This window comes from Acomys minous (genome assembly GCF_964271855.1).
Source record: "Acomys minous genome assembly, chromosome: 19".
Lineage (NCBI taxonomy): Eukaryota > Metazoa > Chordata > Mammalia > Rodentia > Muridae > Acomys > Acomys minous.
The window spans coordinates 56,571,575-56,587,517 of NC_140499.1; the positions used below are offsets into that span (position 1 = coordinate 56,571,575).

Below are 15,943 nucleotides of genomic sequence, written 5' to 3' on the forward strand. Positions count from 1 at the left end.
ACCATGCCTTATCAAGGAAATGGCAAATTCTCCAGGCACAGAGCATCTTTCCTATATATTCAGAGAACTTACAACAACACATGGCTGCAGCAGCGCACAGCAGAGCTCCGTGGAGTTAACACATGCCTCACACAGCTGACAGTTTGTTATCTTAGGAAATGTTGAAATTAAAACAAATTATAATTGTGAGTCCGTCAGATTGTCTTCAATAGTAATCCACATATACGGATCGAAAGGCAAAGGAGAAAAAATACACTTCCTGATTTAATTTTCAAATTTACTACAAGACTGTCTATCCTCAAGAGACAAGCACATTCCTGCACGTAACTGGAGTCACTGGCAGAACAGGAATGACATTAAAAGGAAGGAAATGAAGAGCCACCCCACCCCCACCCCACCCCACCCCCACGCCAATCTGGAAATAATTAACAAGAGACTCAAAGGAAGTTAACATTAGACGTTGGCAATCTGCAGAAGAGCCGATCCTTCACTGCAACCGTGGACGTGGCCAATCCGCAGGAACCGAGGCCTGTGCTGATGTAAATCTCACATATCAGGAGCAGCACCCCTTCATGCTGTTTACCATGCACTGCTTTTCACTCACTTTCTGTGCAGACATCATACTTTAGCACAGGTCACAGTACTTTTCTTACAAGGCATGAACAGTGACTTCTTCCTTGTGAATGACCTTCAGAAAAATGCAAGCCTGCAGTTATTTGCTCTGATTTAACAAATAAGTTGACAGTCCACACTCCTGCGTGAGCCATAACTCATCTGAATGTATGGCCACCGAATGCAAAAACCCCGAAGTAGCAGGAACCGTACGCACGCTTCACCCTCACTACAACCGAGGAAAGCAGAGAGGCCTCTCTCACAATGGGGAGAAAGCAAGTCTCCGAAAACCTGAAGAAAAGCTTGCAGCCTTCTCCAGCTGCTTGAGAAAAAAAGGAACAACCCCCTTGATGTGGGCCAGAACAGTGCTCAGAGCAGGAGCAGGAGCCATGCCCACAGTCAGCATGTCTGGGCTCTACTTACACAGGCACGTCAGGTCCAGCTTCCACCTCTGGCTTCTAAAAGAAACTAAGAGAGGGGTGGACCCCAAACTACACTGCATGTCAACTCTCGGACCAGCAGGACAGCAGCATATTGACAGCAGATAATTTGTTTGATGATTTGGTAAATGTTGCTTATATTGTTAATCTCTTCCTCACACTGTGGTCCAAGAAAACCAGACCAGTAGGGAATGAGAACACCCTGTTCGTCAATCATTCAACATAAACACCAATTACCCTAAATTTTGAAATAGTTGGATTCATAGTAGCAAGATATTCTTGCTTGCTTATATTAAGATTATCCAAATATGAATAAATTAATAAAATATATTTTAAAAATTACTCAAGTATTCATATTTATTACTATGAGTTATGGTAAGTTTAGAATTAAAACATACTACATTTGGCTATTTTCATTTAGGTAAGGCATTTCTGCCTTATCCTATTGGCCAAGAAATATGTAATAAACACCAGTGTCCCCAAGTTAGACAGAACTGACCACCCACAAGGCTCAAATGCTCAGTAAGTTATTTGTTGAATGAAGAAAATATAATCTTTATTCTCAAGTAACAAAAATCAATTATGACAGCAAATTTAATCTCACTGCTCCTACCATGAAATATAAATGGTCTAACACACTAACTTAAAAGACAGAAATTGCCAGCTTACATAAAATGCAAAACCCAATTATAAATTCTTACAAGAAACACACTGCGAATAGAAAACACAAAAATAAACGTAATGTGGAATACACTGAGTAAATCTTAACCAAAAGAAGGAGTTCCTTTGTAATTGGCCCTTGTGCCCATGGGTTTTACATACACTGGTTCGATCAACTAAGGATTAAAAATATTTGGGGGGAAAATGCATCTGTACTGGGAGTATACAGACTTCAAATTTGTTGTTGTTGTTGTTGTTGTTTGAGACAAAGTTTCTCTGTGTAGCCTTGGCTGTCCTGGATTTGCTTTGTAGACCAGGCTGGCCTCGAACTCACAGTGATTCGCCTGCCTCTGCCTCCCGAGTGCTGGGATTAAAGGTGTGTGCTACCACATCTAGCTCAGACTTTAAATTTTTGTCATTATCTATGAACATAGTATATAGGATTTTCATTTATTAAGTAATCGTCTAGACATGACTGTGGTAAGCTGCATTCTGGAAAGACCCACAGGTATGCAAACCTCTGGCTACAAGTTACAGATTTGAGGTCCTTAGCCCAGGAGCCCTCAGAGCCTGGGTCCAGTAACCGAAGGACTGTGCTTGGAAGCTACATCCAGACAGACTGCAGCCCTGGCTGCGCCAGTGGGACTACAGCCACAATCGAGATCTTAAGATAGAGGTCCTTACTCAAACCAGGCCTAGTTTTCAGATCTACAGAAATGGGGGTGTCAGTGTTTGCTCCTCGAAGTTACACTGTCTATGGCTACACTGTGTTTCTACTCAGTAAAAGACAGCTAACAGAAGATCTAACCCAGATTTATAAAAAGACTGCAAGGCAACTTACTTATTTAGAATATGCTCAAAAACAAGTAACAGAGTAATTAACAAAAGCAGAGTTACATAAAGGCTTACTTTCCTCAAGTAATATGGAGTCCAAAGGTAAAGTGGTCCAAGGCTCATACAGCATCTCAAAATGCCTTCGAAGACCCAAGATCTTCACTTAGGCTCTGCTATTGTTTGGAGAAAGTCTTTAGCCTTGTGTTTTTTCATATATGTAATTTTTATTCATATATTTATATATACACATTTATCCTTAAACTATAAACTATACATGACCAAGGATGAATCATGCATTCTATGCCATTCCTTTCTCTCATCTGGTCACTCAGAAATATAATGTTATCAGCTGTGACTGTTGCTGCTTGCCACCCCACACTGTCTGCATCCATGTGGTCACCACAGTCAACTTTCCCTTCCACACATATACGAGCCTCCTTTTGATATGACACATCTCTGGTTGAAAAATGACTGATATTCTGTGCCATGTTGTCTTTTCACTGACATGGCCCATTTTGTATATTTCACTGTCTCCTGATTGCCACATCACACTTGTTGCTATAGAAAGTATCATGACTGTTTTTTTTTCCTTCCACCTGTCTCATGACAAGATCCTGCACATCCAAGAAATTGAAACAATTCAGAGACTGTCCAAGAACCAAACTGTTGGCAACTTCAGACTCATGTCTCACAAACTGATGTTTTGCCTGTAACACAAGTCTTTAAAACATGGCCTCAGTTTTGCTTACAATGTAATCTTTTGGCTTTTCTTGATATCTAGCCTCATGCTTCTAATTTAGCATCACTTTATGGTCATTTTCAGAGAGAGAGAGAGAAACACACACACACACACAGGTGTGGAGGGGAGACAGAGAGACAGAAAAACAGAGAGACAGAGACAGACAGCCTTTATAAAGAAAATTTAAAGTTGTCCCGGAAGTTTGAAGCTACTCTTCTGCTTACATTATCTAGGGAAACGTGCCCGTTTTCGGCACACTGTCCCCTCAACAGAGCACATGCCACATTAGTACAGATGAAGCCGACCATGTTCCTCAGGACAGCAGCAGTGCACATCAAACCACACACTGCATTTGTGGTGAGACCTTAGTACAAGCTTAAAGGGCAAGCGCCTGGGAGCTAGGGAGTTTGAGAAGGTTTCTCAGAGGTGTGAGAATCTGGCTTAGAACAGGTGAAGGAAAAGTGAATTCGCAAAAGTGATAAAAGCAAGAACAAAATCAAGACAGGAAAATTCAGTAAGGTTTAAAAAAATAACCATGTGCTGTAGTTTAGACCTTGCCATGTGTTAACGGTTTGGATTCAAGGTGGGACTACAGGAAGGTGGTAGACCCTTAATAGGTGGGGCCTAATGGAAGGAAATGAGGTCGCCGGGGGTGTGCCCTCCAAAAGCATTGTGGGCCCAGGCCCTTTCTCTTCCTGTTTGCTCCCTGAGGCATGATATTTTTGCCATGAGACATGTGGGATCACATACTGTCTGTTGTTTACAGCTGGCTTATTTCACTTAGCTTATCTTCAGGGCTCGTCCTCATTGTACTGTGTAGCAGAATTCATTCCCTTCTCTGACATTTGGGCAGCTACCACCTTTACTATAGAAAAATAACTATTCTCCTCTGACCACGGATTACAAAACCCCTTCAATATTGTGTTTTCAAATCTTTGGATACAACCAAGAGATGCACTTACTGAATCATATACTCATTTGCTGTAAATGTTCAAGGAACTAAAATATGGTTTCAACAGTGGCTGTAGGACTGGATGAGTTGTCTTTCTCGTGTGAAACGACAAAACCCGACAAACTCAACTTGAGGAGGGAAGATTCATACGGCCCACAGTTTTGTGGGTATCAGCCCATCGAGGTAGGGAGGCATGGTACAGTCGCTCACTCTGTAGTGGCAGGAGGCTTGTAACACCATAGCATAAAAGGAAACAAAGAGACCAAGGCTAGAACCAGGAACTCAATCAGCCTTCAGAGGCTGGCCCCTGCTGGTCTACTTCTGCCAGGTAGGCTCTTCCTCCGGAGGGTTCCAAAGCTTCCCAAGGACTCTACCAGCTAAGGAACGAATGTTTAACACATGAGCCTGCTGGGGACATTTCAAGTCCAAATAATAACCACTACTGCACACTCCGACCCATGGTGCTCACACATGTATGTAAAAGACGAGAGCCAGAGCAACAGTTACACTCTTGCCTCGCTCCCCCATACGCTGGGAAGGCAGGCAGACACCATTTCCCTTGTTGTTTTCTTGTTAGCTAACCCAGTGACTGCCAGGTAGCTTCTCACGGTAGGCCCTACTTCCTAACCCCCTAGTTGCCTGTGTTGATTCTAGGCCTCTTCTGTTGGTCCGTTCTGTTCTCTGTCGTCAGAAAGGTACCTGTGATCATATATTCACAGCTAAAAGCCTTCGCTTCCATCTCTGGTAAGTATGTCTAAACATACAACAAATGTATCTTAAATGTAGCCTTGGCCTAAGCTGGGTGGTGGACCTGACCGCCCTTAATCCCAGCATTCCATTTCTGAATAATGTGATCACCTGGGTGATCATGACTGGTGGCCTGAGAGGGAGTGGTAGGGAGGAATGGCAGGGGTGATGGAGACCTTAGGCACTGGAGCAGAGGAGAAACAGAAGCCTCCGAGGCAGGCTTCAATGAGCAGCTCGTTTAATTGGGAGGAGCAAAGACTTATTTAAACCTTTGGGAAGTGAGTGGGGACTTTTGTGATGAGTGTACATCATTGGTAGGGGCTAAGGTGCTGGGAATGCCTTATTTGCATGAAGAGGAATTCTAGGTGCTAAGGATAAGGGAAGTTAAACCTGTAACCTGGCTACCAAACTACATGACTACTACACCAAGGGGCCGAAAGGCTAAGTGAGCCAGGATGTGCAGGCCCAGGGCAGGGAAGGAATCCTGCTCCTGCCAGGATGAGATTTTCAGGGTTTGGACACACCTCACCCTCACTGTTACTTCAGACCGGCACCCCTAGCCCCATAGATCTCTATGAGTTTGAGGCCAGTCTGGTCTATAGGGTGAGTTCCAGGACAGCCAAGGCTACATGGAGAAACCCTGTTTCAAAAAACAAAACAACTCCCTTCCCCACAAAACAAAAACAAAACAAATTAAAAAAAAAAAAAACCTAGACTCTACTTACCCATTGACCAATGTTTCCCCAGCCTCATCTTCTACAACCCTCCCACAACTGACTTCAAGGTCTTTGAATAATTAAACGAACAAAGGAGACAGAAAACTACCTTCAAAATTAGCCGCCTCAGATGCCTAGATAAGGCACTGCTGAATCTTTTCATCAGGAAAAAGCAGCACATCCGAAAGGACCACAGGAGTCAAGAAGGTACCAAAAAGCAGGCACCACAGCATGAGGGCACTGCAGCACCTGCCGTCCCTGACCAAAACTAAGGAAGCATTACACACGTGGGCTGAGGAGATGACGCGTGCTCAGAGCATTTGCTAGGAAGAACAAGGGCCTGGACTCAGAGTCCCTGGTGCCACAGAAAAGCCAAGCACACCCGCATGGCCACACACACACCTATAACCTAGAGAAGGGAACAGACAGGAAGAACACTGCGGCTTGCTGGCTGCCAGCTCAGCCAAAACCCAACAAGCCTCTGGTTCAGTGAGAGACTCTGGTCTCAAGGGACCAAAGTAGAAAGAGGCAGAGTAGGACACCCAACATCCCCCTCTGGCCTCTGCACACAGACCTACATATGCACATGCGCACACGTCAGGATTTTTTTTTTTTAATTTTCAAATAAGTTTTTAAAATGATGGATGTCTCTGATAGAGTTGAGTATTTATCTTCACACACATTTACGTTTGGCAGTAGAAAGGAGGGGGCGGACTGGAATTAGCTGCACCCAGTCAAGAGTAGAAGTGTTGGAGTGAGGCCCACGCCAATGCAGGGCTTCCTCTTTATGATTTCATTTTACATTGACATTGTAATTCTATGTATGTCATCGAATCTTTGCCATCTCAATAAATAAAAAACCTGTTAAACCTAGTTTATGTTTATTAATAGTTAATACCGTTTAAGATATTTTATTGTATCTTTGAGAACTTCACATGTGTTTTAATCATAATCACCCCACAGCCAGCATCCTAATCATATGCCTGAGGCATAAGGAATCAGCTTCAAAGAACAGGTCTCAATAATGCTATAACGGCTATAATTCACAGGCATAGACTGTACCATGGAAACAAAAATAATATTCTGCCACACAGGACTTCCTAATCAAATGACACAGTATAAGGAGATATGCAAAAAAAAGAAAAAAAATTCAGATAGAAAGTACAAATACAACAAGAAATAGCAAAGCCACCTCGGCATCTTCAAATATACAACACCTCAATCATTGGACTGAAGCAGAGACAGGATTTTAAGCAAAAGAAATAAAAGCATGCAAATACAAGAGTTTTGCAAGGCAGCACTGAAGGAAGCAATGAAACGTGAGCAAAAGACTAAAATAGATTACACATCCTCCCATGCAGGTGGCATGCAAGTGTAAGAAGCAGCACCACACCATGTCATCAGGGAGCTGCAAACAGAAACAATGAAACACCACCACGTGTTCATTAACTTGCTAAGACAAGCACTCACAGCATCATCCAATGGCGATGCCATTGTACAATGACAGAAGCATTCTGCCTCCAATGATGGAAATGCAAAATAGTACATCTACTTTGAAAGGCACTTTATGATTTCTTAGAAACAAAACACACTATTCATAAAGTCCAGAGGTGATAATCCTTGGAAATACCCAAATAAACTGGAAGCATACACTACACAAAAATATGCACTCCAAGGTTTAATAGCCGATTTCTTCATAACTACAAAACCTAGAAGCAGCCAAGATGTCCAATATCTCAATGGATATATTAAGATACATTTAATGTGGCAAAATGTATTCATCAATAAGAAAAAAAAGAAGCAATCAAGCCCCCAAAAGACTCAGTGAAACCTTAAATTCATCTTGTTAAGTGTAAGAAGCCAATCGGTGAAGGCTGCCCATATATGATTTCAGTCATGTGCAAGTTTGAAACAGTAAAACTATAAAGACATAAAAGGTCAGCAGACTGAGGCAAGATTGAAATGTGAGGGCAGCCTGGGTTACATAAAGATCCTGTCTTAAAAAGAGAAAGAGCAGGGGTTCCTGGGAGCTGGCAGACTGGAAGGACAAATAAGCAGGGTAAGAAGAGTCTTACACAGTGAAACTACTTTGTAAGACACTGTAGTTGTGGACACGTGTCACTATGCATTTGTCAAAATCTGTAGCTTGGTAGCACACACTTATAATCCCAACACTTGGGAGGTGAAGGCAAAAAAATCATGAGTCAAAGTCATCTTCAAGTGCAAAGCAAGTTTATGGCTGGCCTAAGCCGCATGAGAACTTGTTTCAAATAAATGAACAAATGCATATATATATGAACAACACAACAAAAGCTCACAATAAAGCAAAGCACAAGGACTGCCTTCAATCCATGTAAAAATAATGCCAAACACAGTGGTGCATGCTTGTAAACCTAGCACTGTGGAGGAGGTGCAAACAGGAAGATGCCTGGGACTCTGTGGCCAGCCAGGCTAGCCTAACTATTGCATTCTAGTCAATAAAACCCTGTCTCAATAAGAAGTGCCAGCATTCCTGAGGACACCAAAGGTTGTCCTCCAGTGTCTACACAATCACACACATGTGCGCACACACATACACACTATCTCTCTCACAGGCATGCATGCATCCATACACATAGAACTTGCACACACATACCTTACACCTTTCCCATCCACACATAAAAGAAAAAAAAAAACACCTAACAGTGAGCCCTGGACCTAAGAGAATCTAGCTAATACACTGTCAAAACTAGCTTACCAACTGTAACGCGAACACACATTAACAATACGCAACACAAACAACACGGGCCCTGGGAGCTGAGGCGGAAAGGGGACAGAGTAGAAGTTCCCTCTACTTTCTCATCAAGCTTCTTGTAAACCAGATCCAAACTGTCCCTCTCAGAGTCTAATGATTTTTTTTAAAAAGAACTAAAATACTAGAAAGTAATATAACATAAGAAAATTAAAGGTGACGTTGCCTAAGGTTATTTTATAGTTCTATGTTGTTCTGTCTGAGGTGTTTGGGAGCGACATCCAGAGTCTTGTGCTAGCTGGGGAAGCACTCCACCACTGAGCCACACCCTAGACATGCTGCTTATGAGGTGTTCATTTGCTTTAGGCTTTGAGCCCAACTACTACTGCATGTGCACGGCTTTAGGGGAACCCTGAAATGAAGGAAGTACTAAGAAAATCGCATCTGTGTCACAAGCTCATTTCGTCCTAACTGCGGGGACTTACCTGAGAGTTCAGCACCTCCAACTTGCGCTTCCTGGCATGAAGAGCTTTGCTCGGGAAGGCCCAGTAGTAATTGGAAGTCCCAATCCTCTCGCAGTCAACCATCCCATCGTCCACCAAGCTCTGAAGGACTTCTTTTACGGACATAGCAGCTGGGGAAACGGTTACATGTTAAGTAGCATCCTAAGTGAAATTCAAAAGCAAGTAACAAGAGCAACACTTGCAGAGCACATTACAATTAAATGCTAAAACAAAACAGAATAAAACAAACAAAACCCAGCGAGTGCATCAACAGGCATCTACATGGGCATAGCATGTGAGGTAACAGAGGCTCATAAAGGAAACATCACATGTCCTTTCTTACCACAGATCTTATGTGACATCCTTTCTCACACACAGATCTTATGTGCTTCTGTGATGTGAACATGAGTAGAGGCCATGAAAGTAGAAAGGGGACACAGAGAGAAGAAATGGAGACTTTAGGAAAAGATGTGCAGTTGAGCGACGGTGGTGCACACCTTTAAGCCCAGCCCACAAAATGCAGAAGCACGCTGATCTCTGTCAGTTCAAGGTCAGCTTGGTCTACAGAGTGAGTGTCAGAACAGTCAAGGCTACACAGAGAAATCCTGTTGTTTCAAACAACAAAAAAGAAGAAGAAGAAGAAGAAGAAGAGAGAGAGAGAGAGAGAGAGAGAGAGAGAGAGAAAAGAAAGAAAAGAAAAGAAGAAAGGAGGTGCAAAGGGTACTAGGGCACAGGTGACATGAAGGTGGACAGGTGAACACTGGGATGAACATTCCTAGTACTTTGAGGGCAGCAGTGAGATGGGGGAGGAAAAGGAGGACTGACCAAAGGAGTACATAGCACAGTACCGTAAGGAAACCTGTTACCATGTATGATAATTTAGAAATAAATAAAAATGTTCTATAAATATTGATGGTCAATATATTTCAACTAAAACTACACTTTACCTATTTATTTCTGTAACACTAGGGTTTGACACCAGGCTTTGAACATGTTACCTAAGTGCTCTGTTGCTGAGTTCCACCCCCAGCCTTTGAAGACAAACTGAAACAAAAAGCACGGCTCCTGGACCACAAATTAAAACATCCAACGATGGAAGGATCCAAGGAAACCAGTGTTCTCAACATGGGTGGAAAACATGGCACTGTGTATCTAAAACTTCACATAGATGCCTTTCCTTTTTGAAGACATTTCACTTGTATAAACTCAGCCATAGAGCATAAAGATGGGCATACATGTTTGTCAATGCATTTTTATCAGCAGCAAAAGAAATTGGAAACTAGGCCAATAATTGGATTTTTAAAAGCACAGTGCAATGCTATAAAGCAATGTTAATGCTGTGGATAAACACACACTGCACTGTATAGAATGTATAATATAGAAGAGTGAAAAAGCAATTCACATTAATGTGACAGGAGTTTGGATGGCATGTACAATGCGATTTTTACTTTCTTCTTTATTTTTTCCGCAAAATAAGCATGTATTACCTTCAGCTAAGAAAACTAAAAGTTGTGAAATATTAAGCGATAAAGAAGCAAACTAGTTCCAATATTTAGGATTAAGATTTAAAATCAGAATCTATTAGTCACACTTACTTTTCAACGTACAAACAACTATATCGCTATATTAATATCCATGTAATTTTTTCCTAAAGCAGATCTCTAACTGTAAAACTTATTTTAAAATTAAAGATCTAATACATAAAATTAATACCAAATGTGCAAAATACTCAATCCTACTCATGCAGTACAAACTAAAATGAAAGTCAAAGAATTCTAAAAATCAAAGAGTTAATTGCGAGGCTCTGTGACAGAGTGCCTAGCACCCAGGGCCCTGGGTCCAACCCCCAATACTGAACAAGAAAAGCAAGGTTAGTGTGGATGGAAATTGGTCAATCCTTTCCTAAAGATAATTTAAGAATACATATTCAAACTCTGAGAGGTATATAAACCTTTATTTTCTATTTTACTTCTGCAATATAATCTAACGAGTACCATGAGAGATGGAGGAGCACTTATGGGCAGAGTTTTAGTTTTCTCGGGTTCCATAACCAAACCCCACAGCCCAGGCACTTACATAGCAGATGAGATACAGGCAGACAGCACTGGCTTAAGAGGGCTGAGGCCCTGTGTCAGTTCCCACTCCCACTGTTCCAGCATCCTGGACAAGACCGCAGCCAACCCAGGTACTGGTGGGGACACTCTGCCTGTTCTGCAGACAGCCTGTGTTCTCATTATGAGTGGCCTTTCCTCAGGACACATGCACAAAGATCCCTCTCGAAATGACAGAGCTTTACATATATGTACTGAGAAACAAAACTTCAGAATGTTTTCAGTGGTGACGTTAGAAGAGAAAATTTTCCCCTCCTTAGCTCAGCGATGAGAGCGCTCTGTTCTGTTCTGTCTTTCATGAATGAAAACCTCTGAAACTGGGAGCAAAAATAAATCCTTCTTTGAAGCTGTTCTGTCAGGTGTCCTGTCAGAAGGAAAGTCTGACTAGCAAACAAATGTAGTTTAAAAATAAGGATCTCGGGATAAAATCACCCTGGGTGGAAAAGCAGCCCTCAGGTCAATGACTGTCACAGAGGCAAGGGAGAAATCATCAAGACAGGAAGGACATTGGCAGATGGTACCATAGATACGGATCAGGCACACACTGCTGCCAGCAGCCCGTGGACCCAAGAGGAGCAGGAAAGGGGCTCTTCTTCAGTCTCCAGGGAAACCAACCCTGCCTCCACCTTCATGTCAGCCTTCTGCCTCGAGAGCGGAGAGAAAAGAAAGTCGTTTTCTTAAACTATCAATTCATAGTAAATTGTTAATACACCCTTGGGAAACTAATATACATGTATAATAAAGATACATTTGAAAAATGCTAAAAAAATAAATGAAACAATCTTTACTTCTTTGAAATAAACTATAAAATAAGACTGCATATGCGTAAAGGTATATGTGCCAAGTACACATATGTATTACCTTTTAATTATTCTAGGGCAGAGGTTCCAGACACAGGCTCTGCACTGATGGCTAAGGAGTGTCCCATGGGGTTTTCACAAATATAGTCATTTCTAGATGCTCGCATTGTCCATAAAAGGAAAGAACACTGCAGGAAAGACCGAGTCCCGGGGCCCCAAATCCACTGTCTATTTCATACTCACTGATGCCTTTCTCTTTGGGAGCAAGCTTCTCCAGGTCTTTTAGTTGGAATACATCTTTCTAGTTAAAAGGATTTAAAAAGATGAAAAATATACAATTACTATCTACTGTTTATTTATATTTACCGTAGTCATGTTCGTAAAACATAGCATCAAAAAGTTATGTCTACAAATGAATAATTCACTAGAATTATGCATTTTGGAATTAGAAGAAACGCTGAATCTCATTCAATGCCATCCGTAGAACTTAAGATGGACACACTTCTACATGAGCAGAGTAGTCTAATGCATGACTGGACACCAGCAAAACCCACCTTCTCATCGAAGCAGGGAACCAGCTCTGGCAGGTAATCTGCGCCATCACATAATAAGCTGCTCTGAAATGCTGATGTTAAGAAAACCAAAACATGGGGCCCTGGGGAGACGGCTCTGTGGAGAAAGCACTCACTGCTCTTGCGGAGGACCCTGCTTTGGCTTCCAGCACCCACATGGTGGCTCAGGGCATTTGGCGTGCCCATTCTGGCATCTGTGGACACCAAGCACACACATGCTACACATACACACATTCCGGCCAACGCCATGCACATAAAAAGTTTTTAAACAATCTTAAAACAACAAACAAACAAACAAAACAAAACAAAAACTCCCAGGCTCAGTGAGTGATGGGATGATTGCCTGGGCCCAGAATTTTAGGGCCAGCCTGGGAAATATAATAAGGTCATATCTTTAAAAGGAGGGAGAGAGGGAGGGCCAGAGGGAGGGAGGGAGGGAGGGAGGGAGGGAGGGAGGGAGGGAAAGAGAACCAATGAAAAAGAAAGAGGGAGAAGTGCTTCACTTTCTCATGCTCCACAGATTTGGACAACTGTCAAAGTTGGTTTTCATTTCACGCTTTGTGAAGCAGTTAACTCCACACGACAGAAAACTGTCCAGCTCATGCTATGTCCCAGTCACTCATCCACACATACATATAATTAAAACATACAAAGCAAAAACAAAATGGAAAATATAGAGAGTATGACTCTTGCTGGCTGCTCCTTCCTTCTTAAGTGGTGACAGCCCTTGGTCAGGGAGAGTGGGATAGTTTGAAAAGGCAAACACATTTAATAATCAGAAAGACGCGCTGTGACTCTGATGGGATGGTGATCCACTGCTTTCTAAATAACCTGAAAAAGCAAGTTCAGCTGGATGGAAACTAAGCCTTGACAAAGTTCAGAACCTCTGTTCATCCAAATGGACACGTTAAGAAACTGAGAAGAAAGATACCGCCTAAAAGAAAATATTTACAAAAATACTTCCTTGACAAAGAGGCCTGAAGCCTAGAAATGTGTCCAAAACAAAAATAATTGAAAGTGGATATAGGAGTGAGTTGATGAGTGCCAACTGTGGGCTCATCATGAGCTGTGCTTATACAAATGTTTTTGAAAAGACTTCTAAAACATTGTCGGTGAACCACTCTTGATTAGATGCAGCACGGTACACGGAGCTTAGCCAGGACCTGTGATTAGCGGCCGCGTGGTACACAGTGCTTAGCTATCATCATTAGATGCAGCATGATACATGATGCTTAGCCAGCATCGTTAGAGGCAGCATGGTACACAGTGCTTAGCCAACATCATTAGAGGTAGCTTCGTACACAGTACTTAGCCAGCATCGTTAGAGGCAGCTTGGTTCATGGTACTTAGCCAACATCATTAGAGGCAGCTTCGTACACAGTACTTAGCCAGCATTGTTAGAGGCAGCTTGGTACATGGTGCTTAGCCAGCATTGTTAGAGGTAGCATGGTACACAGTCCTTAGCCAGCATCTTTAGAGGTAGCATGGTACACAGTGCTTAGCCAGCATCATTAGAGGCAGCATGGTACACAGTCCTTAGCCAGCATCTTTAGAGGCAGCATGGTACACAGTCCTTAGCCAGCATCTTTAGAGGCAGCACGGTACACAGTCCTTAGCCAGCATCTTTAGAGGCAGCATGGTACACAGTCCTTAGCCAGCATCTTTAGAGGCAGCATGGTACACAGTCCTTAGCCAGCATCTTTAGAGGCAGCATGGTACACAGTCCTTAGCCAGCACCTGTGATTCACAGCAACATGGTACACAGTGCTTAGCTAGTAAATTTTCTAATTAATTCAGAAGGTGTTACACTTTCACCAGCATGACTATAAAATACCCTAACGCTAACATGTATAATCATACTGCAATATTCTTTCAGAGTCTGCATTTTCTACTTAATGCCACCGAGTGAGCATTTAGTCATGACACTGTCTTTGAGAAGGGCCAAATCTAATGCCAAATGCTGTAATGGACAGTATAGTAGCCATGTTTGAGTTTGTTGAAATTTTACTTATCAACAATGGAATCAGAATTCAAATTTCAGAAACTGGATTCCAGAATCAATGCTTTTCCCCTCGGACCAATATGCTGATTTGTTCTGAATTGCTGAGGGCTGATGTCTAATAAATCACCATCAGTCTGGGTCCCACATACACTGTCTCATTCAGGAGAAACAGACACAGCGTTTCCCGTTGTTTCCAAGTTCCCTGTCACTCTTTTCTACTCCATCCCCAAACTGACAGACCGAGGGAGAACGCAGCAGTGTGCTGTATCACAGCGTGAGGATGGAACAGCAACACACGAACTGAGTGACGCCAGCCTACACGACTAACGGACAGCTCTGCAGGGAAACTTAGTACTGAGCGCCTGTCAGCCACTAGTCTGCAGCGTCAAAATGCCACTGAGGGATGAGGGTAAACGTCTTAAAACCAGAACTGGCCAACTGTGGTATCTGAGAAAATTAATACTACAAAGAACAAAGTCACTTCATTGACCATTTTCCTTGGGTTTCTACTGCCTGGAAAGAATTAAAATTGTTCTTGATCTAAGGTCACAGGAAAAAAAAAAAAAAAACTTCGGCCCAGCTGAATAACTGGAACAAGAACTTCATCTTCTGATCAGGGATCTTCACTGGCCCTAAAGCGTGGAGGTTAGACCCAGGCTTTCTAAAGTCCTCAGAGCCTCTGAGCCGCTTTGTTGAGAATCTCCATTATCACATGGAAAGGAATTTTGGCAACGGGCATTCCCCCATCTTCACAGGATGAAAATAGCCAGTGGGTTAAAGGTCCTCCTGAGCCACATGGGTGGCATGAGGGTAAAGGCCTGCTTGGACTGGCTTCTTTACAGAAGAAAGGCCCATGCACAGGAACAGAGTAAAGAAAGTAGTGTCTACAGCCTGGGTTTGAACTCTGACTCTGCCACTTAGTGAAGCTGAAACTTTATTTTTTCTTAGTGGCTGACACAGACATCTGGAATAAATTAAGGAGGCCTGGGGATCATCATAAACGTTATGCTGTAGACAGACTGGTAAACACCAAGAAGCAGGATTCGTATGCTCCCTATAAAACCAGGGAGGCCTACTTTGTTTAAGTCAAACTCTGCTAATGTCCACTCCTGCCTTCTGAGATTCTGGGTAGGCTTTCAAGACACTCTGTCTCAGGACAGGAGTGACCTCACGGGACTGTACACTACATGCCCGAGCACGGTCACCACCCAGGCAGCACTCAATGAACTATTACAATTATATCAGACTGAAAGAGGTCACTGTCAAATATATGACTCAGAGAGAGAAGTCCGCTATCAGTTTATAGGGCAGTCTGAATAAAAGAACAAGAGCTACGGCTCTTTCCTATCCACAGTTCAGAAGAGCCAAAAACATTTGCTCAATGTTAGCTCTTCCTTAGGAACCAAGGCAGTATGGGTCTGTAACAAAAAGAGGCCATTAACACAGAATTACATAACAGGAATAAAAAAACACAGCATACTGTGAAAATGCATCTAGTATAAAAATTATACAAAATACTAATAT

The 15,943-nt window shown here is 42.5% G+C and overlaps 1 protein-coding gene across 4 annotated transcripts in view; it reads right to left on the reverse strand.

The window, feature by feature from the left end:
- The window catches only part of MND1 (meiotic nuclear divisions 1), a 58,596-nt gene that overhangs the window by 34,974 nt on the left and 7,679 nt on the right, over positions 1 to 15,943 (reverse strand). For all 4 annotated transcript variants that reach the window (XM_084769862.1, XM_084769859.1, XM_084769860.1 and 1 more), the window contains exons 3-4: positions 12,089 to 12,146; positions 8,917 to 9,065 (exon numbers count right to left, since the gene is read on the reverse strand). In XM_084769862.1, coding sequence (XP_084625988.1) covers positions 8,917 to 9,065; positions 12,089 to 12,146 — 207 coding nt within the window. The remainder of the gene's footprint in view (positions 1 to 8,916; positions 9,066 to 12,088; positions 12,147 to 15,943) is intronic.